General features: G+C 64.5%; 1 protein-coding gene across 1 annotated transcript; it reads left to right on the top strand.

Annotated features, from left to right (window-relative positions):
- The first annotated feature begins 455 nt into the window (after positions 1-455).
- Positions 456-11,880, top strand: LOC123625993 (translation initiation factor IF-2-like). The gene is made up of 4 exons (XM_045534733.1): positions 456-524; positions 1,122-1,581; positions 1,691-1,990; positions 11,642-11,880. The coding sequence occupies exons 1-4, from the start codon at positions 456-458 to the stop codon at positions 11,773-11,775; spliced, it is 963 nt and encodes a 320-aa protein (XP_045390689.1). The 3' UTR covers positions 11,776-11,880.
- The last annotated feature ends 1,440 nt before the right edge of the window (positions 11,881-13,320 follow it).

Here is a 13,320-nt window from a genome sequence, read left to right as displayed (position 1 = left end):
GCGGCGGCCCGGCCGCCCGCGCGCGCGCCCCTGCGCCCCCTCCAACCTCTGCGCCTCCCCTGCAGAATGGAACCCCCCGGTCCCCTCCCCGTCCCCCCCATCCCGGCCGCGAGCCGCCCCCACCCCCGCCGATTCCCCTCCCCGGAGCCCCCCAACTGGCCCATCCACTGTCGCCGAGGAAGCCCCAGCTCCCTCCCCGCCGCGCGCCCGCGCGCGCACGGGGGTCCCTACCCAAGACGGTCCCCTGCCCTCGGTTCTGGCGGGTGGCGGGCGGCGGGCTGGGAACCGGGAGGGACAGGAACCGCGGGGCCCTTGCGGGGCGCCCGGGGGCCTCGGCGCGGGGTTGCTCGGGGTTGCGCTTGACCCCAGTGGAGGGGGCCTGGCCGGCGGGGCCCCACGGAGCGGGACAAGGCGTCCCCTCCCCGGGCGTGGCCTGCGCGGGCCGACGGGGCCGAATGGCCTGGGGCGAGGCCGTGGAGACCCGGGACTGGCGCCGGCGCCGGCTCGCGGGCGACGCCCCCGGGGCAGGAGGAGGCATTTTTTTTTTTCCTCCAGGGTGCGGGGGGCGAGGGGGGTCCCCGAGGCGGCCTCTGGGGAGGAGGAGGCGGCGGGCCGCGGGCTCTGTCCCCTAAGTCACCTGGGACTGCGCTGCGCACACTTCCAGCCCGGAGATCCGGCTCGATGGGTCGAGCGGGCCGGGCGCACAAGTCCCCTCGCTGCGTCCCTTGTACCCACCGGGGAGACCGAGCTTGGAACGGAGCCTAAGGCCGGGGGGGTGGGGGTGGGGGGGTCCGGCACAAAGACATTTGGGGGGGACCTAGACAGGTGCGGAGGAATGGGGGAGTCGCCAGCGTCCTCCAGTTCTTCTCCCCTGCGGGGGCCCCAGGGATCCCGGGGTAGAGGCCCGGGGGGGATCCCGGGTGGGTCTGGGGGGCACGGGGGCCAGGGCTGGGGTCCCCGGCCACCCCCCCGGGAGAGTGGGGGAGGGGCGGCAGGATTGACAGTCGGTAATTGGGTAACTGGAGGCGGCTTCTCCGGCCGGGCGGCCCCGCCACCGCGACGCCGGGTCCCCTGACGTCACCCGATTCTCCAGGAAATGAACCTTTTAATAATCCGAGGAGGGAGGAAAGCCCTCGGCTCGGCTCGGGGGGCGGCCGGCTGGGCCCGGCTCCGTGGGCGCGCCGCTGCCCCCCGCCCTCCACCCCGGTCACCCCCTCCCAGGGCAGCGCCAAGAGGGGGGCGCGGACTGGGGTCCCCCCCCCGCTGCCGCCTCTGGCTGCATCTGGCGTCCGTGTGGCCGTCCGAGGCCCCGGGCGCAGGTAAAGCGCGGGGCTGGGGGGCGCAGAGCCGCCCCGGGGCTGGGAACTAGCGTGTCTCCGGGACTCTTGGGGACCCGCCCGCCCCAGTCGCCTGCTGCGCCTCCCGATCCGCGCCGCTCCCGGACGCACCAGGCCGGAGCTGCTCGTGACTCCGCTCCCCGGGAGAGGAGGCCGGCGCCGGCCCGGGGAGGGCGCACGGGGGACGGCAGCGCCAGCGCCAGCGCCCCGGGGGGCACCAGGCCTCGGCGGCCCGGCCAGGCAGGTGAGCGGTCTCCGTCCCTCCCGGGTCGCGCTCCCCGAATCTCGCGCGCTGTGACCGGAGCCCCCTGTCCCCTCCCTACGTCTGCGTCTCCACGTCTCCCCGCCTTTAGCTCACGATTCTTCACCGACGCGTAAAAACCAGATCGCCGCGGAGCCTCCAGCCTCTTGGGCGTCCCCGGAGCCCAGCGGGGGCCTCTCAAAGACGCGGCAGCCCCGGGGGACAGGGCTGTCCCCGCTGGAGCGCGAACCCCGGGACCCAACGCGGGGAGGCAGAAGGGCCGCCGGCCGGAGCGCTGAACGCCGGAGCGCAGCGGAAGCCCCGCGCCAGGCCGAGACCGGCGACCGGCGACCGGCGCCGCCGCGGCCGAGTCGCAGGAAGGTGGCCACGGGGGGGCCCTTCGGAAAGGCAGGTAATTCTCCTTTTTCTCCCAAAAGGGGCGCGGCTAAAATCATCCCCCCCCCCAATTCTGGGTGCATTTGCAGTTTCAAGCACCCGCGAGGCTCGGCGTCCTGGCCACAGCGGGAGTGGAGGTGGCCAGCCGGGGGGCCGGGTCCCCTGCCCAAGTGTCAGCCCTGCGCTGCCCGCCCGGCTTGGCGCAGAGCGGGATTTAATTACCCCGCTCGGCGGCCTAGAAAATCGTCGCACAGAGAGAGGGGACTTAGCGGGGCCATTAAGCAAGGCTCGAGCAGGGGGTCCCCGGAGACCCGAACCGGCCTCCCCGCGCGCGCGCTCGCGCGGGCGATCCGGGCGTGGAGGATTTGGGACAGGGGGGGATTCTGCCGGGTCCCTTGAGGGGTCCCCCGGGTCGCCTTCCCCGAAAGTGCAGACAGGCGGCCCGCGTGGCCGAAGCCTTCCCCGCTCGGCGGCAACTTCTGCGTCCGACGCGGGACTGCTGCGCTCTGCGGCAAGAACGAACCCGCCTGGGACCGAAAAACGCGGCCCCAGGTAGCGCGGCCCCCCAGCCGGCCTGCAAACGGGGACCGGGGACCGTGCGCGCTCCCGAATGCGTACGGGAGCCAGAGTGGCCGACTGCTACCAGCCGGGCCCTGCCCATCAGGCCACCGAGAGACCCAGTCCTCGCGCCTGGGCCCCCAAACCAACCAACCAACCGCCAGGGCAGCCCCCAGAATCAGCCGGGTTTTCGGGGGCGCCACCCGGGGGCCCAGATTTATTCCAGTTTGCGGCTTTGGATTTGGGGGATGCCCAGAGCACCTTGACAGAGCCAAGTTCCCTTTTGCGATTTTTCATCCGTGCCCAGCGCAGCGGGCAATGCGGGACCGCTGCGACGGATGGCGCTGAGAAACTGTCGCAGTTCCTTCCTTGCAAACGAGGTTTCTCCGAGGGCCGGGGAACGTCAGCCGGGACACTGAATTTTCCTAAGGACCCTTTTCAAGTGACCCAAGGGCCGCCCCCAGCATGCTCCCGTGTGGCCCCTGGTGCTTCTGACGGGGAGCTTGGGGTGCAGAAGGTCCCCCGGGACCTCTGCAAAGCGCAGGTCGCAGGCCGGAGCTCCGCGCTGCCCGGCTGCAGCTCTTTGTTCAAACTTAGTCCATCTGCGGGTGTCCCTCGGGGACCCTAAGTTTGCCCTCGCTTTGTCACCCAATTCTTTGCACCTTTTCCTACCCAGCTATTTGGCTAGTTCATCTGCAGCTGTCCCTCGGGGACCCTAAGTTTGTCCTCTCTTTGTCACCCAATTCTTTGCACCTTTTCCTACCCAGCTATTTGGCCTGCGGGACGTGGGGTGGGGGGACCTCAACGAACCCCGTTTATTTAGGCTCTGCCTTCCGTGGGAATATTTAATTCCCGACTGAGCGGGCCCCCCAGCCTCAAGCTGCCAATATCTTGGGGGGACCCCGGGCCGGAAAGTGGGAGCAGTTTAGCCACAAGGCTTCAGAAGTCCCCTCTACGCGGAGCCCTGCGATCCCAGGCTCCAGGAGGGTCCCCACGGGGGGGGGGGCGGACTACGGCTGTAACAGCCCCCTCCTTTTCTTCGGGGTTCACTTCTAGCCCCGCAAATCCGAATGTCCCCTCCCCTCTGGCCTCCCCGCGGTCTGTCTCACCCCGCTGGTGCCCTGGGTCTTTTGGGATCGTAGGTGACTTGGCACCCCGGCCCCTCCGGGGCGTCCCTGAGATTTGCTATCTCCTTACCGGGTTCTGACCCCCACCTGGCGTGCAGATCCGGGTTCTAAGCCTCCCTGGGGACCCTGCCAAGACACCCCCCCCTCCCTGCAGACAATCGAGCTGGTTTTCTCTCTCTCTCACCAACAGCCCCGGGTCCCCTCGCCGCATGACAACTGGTAAATCCGTTTCGGGAGACGCAATTTGTTTGCAATTTGTCAACCCGGCTGGGAAACGGTCCCCAGGCGCCTGGACAGCCGGCCGGGCCTACCCGGTTCTCTCGACTCCTGCCTGCTCCTAAACGAATCCCGGCTCAGGGTGACTGCGTAGACCCGGAGCTCCCTGCCAGATGTTCCCGACCGACCCCCCCACCCCGGGGGGACGGAGCTTTTTTTTTGTTTGTTTTTTTCCAAAACAACGAATTTCCTTCCTTGTTTTCCGGTAAAGGAGCGACAAGCCACACCCGGGGGCCCTGGACCCGGAGCCTTTTCCCCTCGCGGTTAGGGTCACCCCGGCAGAGTTCAAGCCCGGCCACCTCTAGAAGATTCTAAACCCCCCTCCCCGGATTCCAGACACATCCAGAATGTCGTCTACGCCTACCAGGCGACAGATCCTCCAGCCCGCGGCGGCCCCATTCTTATTGAAATGCCACTAAACGGATTCCGACTCCTGCTTTGGGGCACGGGGTGAGGGGGGGGGACTTCGCGACCTGGCGCTGTCCTCCCCCCCCCCTCCACCTGCACCCCCAGCGACACGGGATAAAGGGCCGCGGGGACGCGGGCAGGAGCGAGCCGGGTTAAGCCGCGCAAAGCCGGCGCACGGGACCAGCCGGCAGGTGCAGCCGCCGCTCGGCGGCCCCGGCTGGGACGCAGCCGCCACCGCCACCCGGGGGTGGGGACAACCGAGACAAAGGCTCCGATCGGGGGGAGAGGGGGGGGCCGGGAGTCGGGGGGCTGCTTGGGGGGCTCTGGGAACGCCGGGGCTCCGCGCGATGGGAAGGAAGGTGGGGAGGCCCGAGGCCGGGCCTGCCGTGGGCCCAGGTCCCCAAATGGTCCCTCCGCGTTTAGGCCCCTAGTGGCCTTGAGTTTCGAGCCGCCGGCAGGGCCAGGACGGGCCCTGAAGGTAGCGGCCAAATGGCCCGCGCGCGCGAGCCCGGGGGGCGGGAAGGGCCCGCGCCGGGCAGGTGGCAGTGCCGGGGACTTACCGAGCCAGGCGCGGCGACGAGTGTCGCTAGAGGCGGGCAGGGGCGCGGGGTGGCGACGCGCCCAGCCGCCGCATGGTGCTCAGCGGGCGGCTTGTTGTCGACTGGGCCCGGCTAGGGTGGAGGTGACAGCAGCCACAGATAGGGACGTGAGCGGAGAGTCCCCGACGCTGGCCTTGCTGCCACCCGGGCGCTCGCGCTGCCTCTCCCTCCCCCGCCGGCCGCGGCGCGGCTGCTTTTTATTTGGACACCACTTCGAGGGGGCGGGAGCGCCGCAGGGGAGGGGACGGGAGGGTGCCCGGGGCGCCCGGTCCGGTTGCCCAGGCGGCCGACTGAGGCAGCCAGGCGCTCGGGGCGCGCACACCCCTGCTCGTCCACACTGCGGGCCACACTCGCGCGGCCCCGGGTCTCGGGGATGCCTGGCTGGGAAAGCCGGGGGGGCGTCTCTCTTCTGAGACCCTGTCCCCAGGGGACCCTCGAGAGCCGGGGGCGCCCGCCCCGCACAGACCCCCGATCCTCCTCTTTCATTCAACCCACTTCTGGTAGTGTTTGAGGAGACACGCACACGTGTATGCGCACACGGTTTTGTGGACGTCCACACACGGGCCATCTGGGTCACACCAACACGCACAGCCGCGGCTCCAATGCAGCTCCGGGCTCTAGCACATCATCCGCTGGTTTCCAGACTGGTTTGGCTCAGTGTAGACGGATCCCCGCTTCCCGCCCCGCCCCCACTGCGATGCCGGACTCCAAGGTGGCCCCACTTGGGAGTCTGGTTTCTGGGGTCTCCCTGGCTCACCCCAGGGGGGGGACCCTCCGGCAGGAGGGGACAGGAAGGGCTTGTTCTCAGAAGGCCGAGGGGAGTCCACACCCCAGGAAGGTCCCCCCGGGTTTGTGAGCTCGTCCTTGTACAACCGAAGTTCCTGCCCACGAATGCAAAGATCGGTGGCACCTCCCTGAGCCCCATTGCCCAGGCCAGGGGCAGTGACAGCGGCCTGGTCCCCAAGAGAAAGTGCTTTGCGTTGGAATGACCGAGGTCCTGGGCCGAGATGTGTCCCAGAGAGGGAGTGTGTCTGTCCCCATCACGGTACATTGTTGGTGACTATATCGCATTGTGTCTCGGCTCTATGCAAGTGGCTCAAAACTCTGGGGACCGTGTGCCCGTGTGTCTCTGTGCATTTCTGAGCACACAGGAGTATCTGCAAAAACTGAGCCGATGAGTGTGTCCATTTGGTCTCGTGGGTCGTTGCAGGAGGGGACAGGTGGCTGTTTCAGGACTGACCCCATTAGTGCGTGCGGGAGAGAGAGTGCGTGTCCCCGAGGCTGTGGATCCATGGGACGGGGTGTGTGTCCCCGTGCATGTCCGTAGCAGGGTGCGGGTATCCTGTGTCCAGGCATCGGTGTGTGTGTTTGTGTGTGTGCATGTGAGCATGAGTCACTGTGTGTCTTCTAGAGAGTGTGACCGGGTGTCCGTGTGTGTCCTTGCATTGGTGTGGGGGTGGGGGGGCTGCTGCAATTTGTCTGCGTATCCGTGCGTCCTTCTGCTTGTTCCTCGGTGGCTCCTGGGGACGGCGTTGGTGTCCGAGTAGCCAGCTAATTTCTTTCTATTTTTTCAGTAGAGACGGGGTCTCGCTACATTGTCCAGGCTGGTCTCGAACTCCTGACCTCGAGCGATCCTCCCGCCTCGGCCTCCCCGAGTGCTGGGGTGACAGGCATGAGCCCCCTGGCTCCCGGCCTATAGCTGTATCTCTGAACTGTGTGTTTCTTTTGCGCAGGGCTGCTCTGCCTCTGTGGTCCTCGGAATTGTGTGTCTCTGGGTGACACGCAGGATGTGTCGCATCACCCGCCCCGCCCGGTCCCTAACCAGCGGGGCACTCGGCCGGCCCGGCGGAGCTCGGGGGTTACCATTCGTTCGGGCATTTTCTGTCTCTCTGTGGGAGCCAGAGATGAGCTGATAAAGCTTATCTGCTGTCGCCAGCGCCAAGCTGCATAACCGCTCTAATGAGGTGGCCTCCCTGGGACCACCCGATCCCCAGGCCCCCCCCATCCCAGGGGTGTGGGCAAGCCGGGTCTTGGAGCGCAGGAGCAAAGCCCTGCACCCCTGAACTTGGCAGAGCCTCAGCGTCTATGGGGCCTCTTTGAGTTCTATTTTGTTTCCTTGGACTGGGGGTGGGGGGGACTTGGACACCTTGCACCCCCCCCCCTTCCCCACCTGCCACCTGCCTCCTGGACTGAGCAAGCCCGCCAGGTCCGAGCTGGGTGGAACCTTCCAGTCTCTGGTCTGCAGCCGGGGTGCACAGCTTTGAGAGAGCAAGAAGGGAGAGGCCCGGCGACCTGTCACCCCCTCTGGGGTGGGGTGACTGATGGAGCTAAATGGAGTCCCAGTATCAGAAAGGACCAGGGACCCAGGGTTGGGGGGGCCCGGGGAAAGAGATGAAGACCCAAGGACAGATTTTTAAAAAGCAAGGCGGGTCAAAGGCACGCGGGTGGGGACAGGTGGCCGGCGGGAGCTTGGGGACACTCAGAAACAAACAGCTAAAAAGTAGCCGGAAAGGGGCAGATTGTTGGGAATAAAAGCGGACAAAGTGTTCACGGGAGAGACAAGAGAAAAGAGGGAGACGAGAGGAAGATACAGAAGGGACCCCAAGACTCGGAAGAGGGACAGAAGCCAGAAGGGTCCCCACCCAGAGGGAAGGAGAGAGAAGAGTGGGGACAGAAAGCAAAGGCGGGGTGGCGGGAGGGAGGGACAGACCGGGCCGGGCCGGGCCGCGAGGAGGTGAGCGCGGGAGGCCGGGCGGGACACGGTAGCGCGGGCCACGGTGGCGCACGCAGGCAGGGGGGGGGTGGGGTCCGCAGCGGGCTGCGCCATCGCCGCCGTCCGGGGTAATTTTTCATCTCGGCCGGCTAATCTTTGTTCCCGGCGAAGATAATGAATAGCCAATCTTTATCTCCCCGGCTCCCGGGGGCCGCGCGAGAATGGGGTTGTCCGGGGGGGGCTGGGAATTGTTCCCAAAGTGGCGCGGAATAAATGATGTGCCTTATCTCTGCCTTCCAGATTATCGGAGCCCTTTCAGAGCGCGCGCGACAAATGCGCCCCCGCCATCGAATGCATCATTTACCGCCCGCAGATCCGCGCGCTGATGGCCAGGCCGATAGCCGTCCCCCGGGGGGGGGAGGAGGGTTGGGGACACGCCGGGCGCCCCGTGTGCCCGCACCTCCCGCCCCGCCTCCCTGCCCCGGGGACCCTCTCCCACCGAGTGTGCGCGCGCGCGGGTGGACGTGCGTGTGCAAACAGGCGTGCTCCGAGAAGGTGCACGTGTGACAGCCCGTGCGCACGGGGCCGTGTGTGCCGCGCCTGTCCCAGGTGCGCACAGCAAACGGTGCGCACGTGCGCACGTGCTTTGGGGCGTGCGTGCAAGAGTTGGGGGGTGAGGGTCTCGCGCGTGCCACACTGCATCGGCCTGTCACCGTGGTGGCTGTTCGGGGGTGCACGCCGGAGGGGACGTCCCGCGCCACCAGGGTGGTCGCGTTGCGCGCGCGCAGGTGTGCCACGCCACGCTACGTCGTGGATTTGGGGCATCGGGGCTCGCAGACAGGTGCATCTGCGCGCATGCCCGGTACTGCCAGGGGTGCGCGTGCAGCAGCGGCTGTCCACGCCGGCGCGCGTCGCTCCGCTCGGCCTGGGGACGCTTGTGTCCCTATGTACCCTTCTGCCCAGGTGCGCCCAGGTGCGCTGCAAGACAGGCCAGGTGGAAGCGCAGTCGTGGCCGGTGCGCCCCGAGCGCATCGACTCTGGGGTGGCCGCCGCAGCCCGGGGAAGTGACAGAGGCCACAGCAGCCGGGTGGGACGCGCTGTGTCACCTGAATGTGGCAGACAACAGCGTGCGGGTGTGGAAGGAAGAAAGCTCGCCACGGGAGTTTGGGGACGCCCAGCTGCAGCTCTGGGGCCCCCCAACCCCCACCCCACCCCCGAGCCCCTCCGCCTTGAGGTCCCCAGCGCCCTGAGTGACACGCGCCGGCGACAAAGGCTGTATTTTTCCAGCCTCGCGCCCCACCCGCGCGCGCGCGCGCGCGATGGTCCCCATGGCGACACAGATAGCGCCGCAGCCATTTCGCCCCTGTCTCCCCGGAGTCTATTATACGGCGGGATTAGCTCATCTCCAGGCGGGTCAAACCCAAAGTCACACAACCGACGGCGCGGCCCCGCCCCGCCCCCGCCCCCCGGCCGCGCGGCCCGTGCGCTGGCGCAGTGCGCCGCCTGGCGACCCGGACGAGGCTGCGCGGGAGGGGCCGTGCCCAGGAGCAGCGAGGAGGGGGGTCTCTTCCCCAGACTGGGGGGAAGCGCCTTTGTCCCCCCCCATTGCTGCATCTCCCGAGCGGGGCTGGCACACAGCAGGCGCTCCATAAGTGCCTGTGCACAGCAGGAAATTACAGACTGGGGCAAAGGTTAGCTGGCAGCAAGAAAGCATTTCTGAGAACACGCCCCAGTGCCCTGAGAATAAAAAGCCACACTTTTTTTAAGGACCTGTAGGGTCGCCGCTGCTGACCTCCCAGACCCGATTTCCTCCTTCCTCGCGCTCCCGCGCCCTCCACCCAGGGCCTTTGGGTCTCGACTGCTGTCCCGTCTGACGTCATTCTGCCTCTGCTTGATTTGAAATAATCTCAGCTCTGCGTTTTCTTGTCGTCCGGCTCTCCCGCCGCTGGGACGCCAGGATGCTTGGGTACGGGGGGGGGGCTCTGGTTGGTTTCTGGGGTGCCCAGGCCCCCTCCGCCCCCCCGTCCCAGCCCACACCCCGGAGGGGCCTGGGATGGAGGGAGAGAGAGCCCCGGGAACCACGCCGCCACCTCTCTGCGCCTGTGGTGCCCACGGAGGGGTAGAGAACGCCTCTCACCTGGTTCCCGGGGAGCCGGTCCACAGGTGCGACATCACTTATAACACAAGATAATTATACCAGGTGGTGATTAATTGCTGCACGTGGAGCACAGAGAAGTATCCAGAGCAGAGAGAAGGGGCTTTCGGTGGCAGTCGCCCGGCCATCTCAGTTCTGGAAGAGGCTCCGTGGGCGCCGGGCCAAGCGTCACCCTGCCCGGGCAGGTTGGGGACAAGCCCTCTGAGAGGGTCTTGGCCGGGAGTTCCAAGAATCCACTTCCCTCCCGTTGGAGACGTCCAAACTCCCGCCTGCAAGACCAGCTGTGTGTTAGCTCAGGCTCAGCGGTCAGCACTCCCCCATCCCCTGCCACACGCATGTCACCTACCAGCTGGGTGGCCTTGGGCGCGTGTCATCACCTTCCCACTCTGAGCCTCCTGAGGCAAACCTGTCCAGGACTGTTCTGGAAGGATGCCCGAGCGTGCGTTGCAAAAGACTTTCAGAAAGCCAGGCTTTCTGCAAATCGGCAGCCCGGGTTTTGGGGGGCCCTATGCCATGATTGATCGTTGCCAAAGTGAGAGATTTCACAGAAAGAGCCTCATTTCCAGCTTCTTCTTTTTTTTTTTTTTTTTTTTTTTTTGAGACAGAGTCTGGCTGTGTCGCCCGGGCTAGAGTGCCGTGGCGTCAGCCTCGCTCACAGCAGCCTCAGACTCCCGGGCTCAAGTGATCCTCCTGCCTCAGCCTCCCGAGTAGCTGGGACGACAGGCATGCGCCACCACGCCCGGCTCATTTTTTTTCTATATATATTTTTAGTTGTCCAGCTAATTTCTTTCTATTTTTAGTAGAGACGGGGTCTCGCTCTTGCCCAGGCTGGTCTCGATGTCCTGACCTCGAGCGATCCTCCCGCCTCGGCCTCCCAGAGTGCTGGGGTGACAGGCGTGAGCCACCGCGCCCGGCCCATTCGTGCATGGCTCTGTAATGCTGGAGTTCTGTAGCACCACCTCCCGGACACTTGTCCACCAGGGTCCCCACCCTCCCCCTTTACACCCCGGGGTCCGGGATGCGTCCCTCAGAAATCCTGGGTGCCGTGGCTATGTTGGTACCCGCTGGTGGAATTTCCAGTATCTTTCTCCTCCCAGGTACCGGAAACCACTTAGTCATTCATTAGTTAATGAATTAATCTCATCCATGGATCCTGGGTTTACAGTATCTATAAAATTTGTAGGAAATTCACTGCAGTCTCATGCATTATGGCAGGAGGTTGAAAAAAAAAAAGATGTTCATGTAGAGGTGGCGTTTTATGTTGCTGTCAAAAAAGAGAGACAGAGGCCGGGCGCGGAGGCTCACGCCTGTCACCCCAGCACTCTGGGAGGCCGAGGCAGGAGGATCGCTCGAGGTCAGGAGTTCGAGGCCAGCCTGGGCAACATAGTGAGACCCCGTCTCTACTAAAAAATAGAAAGAAATGATCTGGACAGCTAAAAATATATATAGAAAAATGAGCCGGGCGTGGTGGCACATGCCTGTCGTCTCAGCTACTCGGGAGGCTGAGGCAGGAGGATCGCTTGAGCCCAGGAGTCTGAGGTTGCTGTGAGCGAGGCTGATGCCACGGCACTCTAGCCCGGGGTGACAGAGCCAGACTCTGTCTCAAAAAAAAAAGAGCAAACCAGGCCATTTGCTTAATCCCGTCACCATGTCATTTCTCCCACATTTTCTACATACATTTAACATAATCCGCATTAGAATAGCAATAAGGCGATTTTTTTTTTAAATGGGCTAAAATGACCTCAAAGATTTCGTGGCAGAATAAATATCTGTGCAAGAATAACTAAGGAAAACGGGGAAAAGAATGACACGGGGGTTTTTGCCTTTCCAGAAATAAGAACACACTGTAAAGCCACGACGATCAAACCAATATGGCATCGCAAGAGGACCAGAGAACGGGAGAGAACGCGGAACCCCAAAAATAGATTTCAGCCTCCACCAGAACGTACCGGATGTCACAGGTAGTATTTCAGTTCAGCGGGAGAAGGGAAGATTCCAGAAGGCACCGGAACATTCATCTGGAAGCATCTGTATCTCCAAATAAATTCCAGATGGATTAAAAAATTGAAACGACGAAGAATCTTGCAAAGAAAAAAAAAATCTCTGTGGTGTCTCGAGAGGAAAGCGCTCGTGCCAAGGCCGGGGGGTGACACAGCTGAGCATGTTCTGGAAAAGGCGGGAGGCCTGGGTGTGGGGCGAGTCCTGGGCTGGGGGTCCCTGCGGTCCCCCGCAGGTGGCGAGGGACAGCGGGAAGGTGACCAGATCAATCCCCGAGATCGGAAGGTCTTCCAGGCTCCGTCTGCCCGGCTGCTTCTCAGGCACCTGCTGAATCCAGAATCCGACCACTCCCCGCGGCCACTGAGCCTCAGCCCTGGTCCCAGCTGCTGTCACCTCCCACCTGGTTAACTGTCACAGCCTCCTCCCTCCCTGGAAGCCTCCCATCCTCCCCCCTGCGTGCTCACAGCGCAGCAGCCAGCAGGATCCCATGAAGGAGGAATTGGGACCCGGCCCACATGCTGAATGTCCCCCCCACCCCGTGGCACCTGTGTCACTCAGAGTCACGCACTCCGATCGGGTCCCTGTCACCTCTGTGATTTCATCCCCTTTGGTGGCTCCGCTGCGGCCCAATCAGCTTCCTTCCTGCTTCTCAAACGTAGCTGGCACGCATCTACCCCAGGACATTTGCACGTGCCGTTTGCTCCCTTTGCCCACGTGGCCACGTGGCTCCCTCGCATGCTGTCACTGTGGCAGCATCCGTGTCCCCGCGTTCAGGTGGCTGCAGCCAGATTTGCCTTCCAGGGAGGCCCCGTCCCCCCCAGTCCAGGGTGGTCTATACGGACAGACCCCGCCCCTCGCCTAGCCAATCAGAGCCTTCCTGGCAGATGATTGGTTCACGGATAGACACGTGACTCAGGTGGCTGCTTGCAGAATCCAACCTGGAAATGGGGGGGGGGTCCCCGGGAATTGCCCTCCTGCCAGGGCCACCGGGAGCGGCTGGTGCCACCACGTAAGGGACCCTGCCCGAGGGTGAGTCTTCATGGCTGATGGAAGGTGGTCACACATTCTTTGTCCCTGGGACCAATGTCCCCTCCCCTTGAATATGGAGAAAATACAGAAAATAGCTTTGCGTGACTCGTAGGCACATTGGACTCGGCTGGAAGGACCCACAGGGTCCCGAAGACCCTTCGTAAGTAAAGGCAGGAAGGCCTTCGCTGACGCCGCCTCCAGGCAGCCCTCCGGATTCCTGCTTGCACGCCCCTGTCGACGGGGAGCTCACTCCTTTATACGAAGACCCTTCCGAGCTCTGACCGTGCAAAAGGTCTTCCTCGCGCCAGGGTGACCCTTGCTCCCTGGAATCGTCCCCGTAGTTTACGCCTGTGACTTCTGAGACCCCCCCACGTCGCGTTTCCCCTTTGGCCCCAAGACTGACTAACCCTCCTCCCTTAGCGGTGGTTGGAAGCTGAAGTTCCAGAAGTGGCAGCGCAGGGATGCTAGTTAGACACAGGGAGG

This window comes from Lemur catta, chromosome 21 (genome assembly GCF_020740605.2).
Source record: "Lemur catta isolate mLemCat1 chromosome 21, mLemCat1.pri, whole genome shotgun sequence".
NCBI lineage: Eukaryota > Metazoa > Chordata > Mammalia > Primates > Lemuridae > Lemur > Lemur catta.
Note: the sequence above shows the minus strand (reverse complement) of the source record. Positions and strands in the feature narration are given on the sequence as shown.

Excerpts from the sequence above, each read along its gene's own strand:
- LOC123625993 (XM_045534733.1), top strand. The coding sequence starts at position 456 with ATGGCCTGGGGCGAGGCCGTGGAGACCCGGGACTGGCGCCGGCGCCGG. Across the intron at positions 525-1,121 it reads TCGCGGGCGACGCCCCCGGG|GGAGGAAAGCCCTCGGCTCG; the intron begins GCAGGAGGAGGC and ends TAATCCGAGGAG. Across the intron at positions 1,582-1,690 it reads TCGGCGGCCCGGCCAGGCAG|CTCACGATTCTTCACCGACG; the intron begins GTGAGCGGTCTC and ends CCCCGCCTTTAG.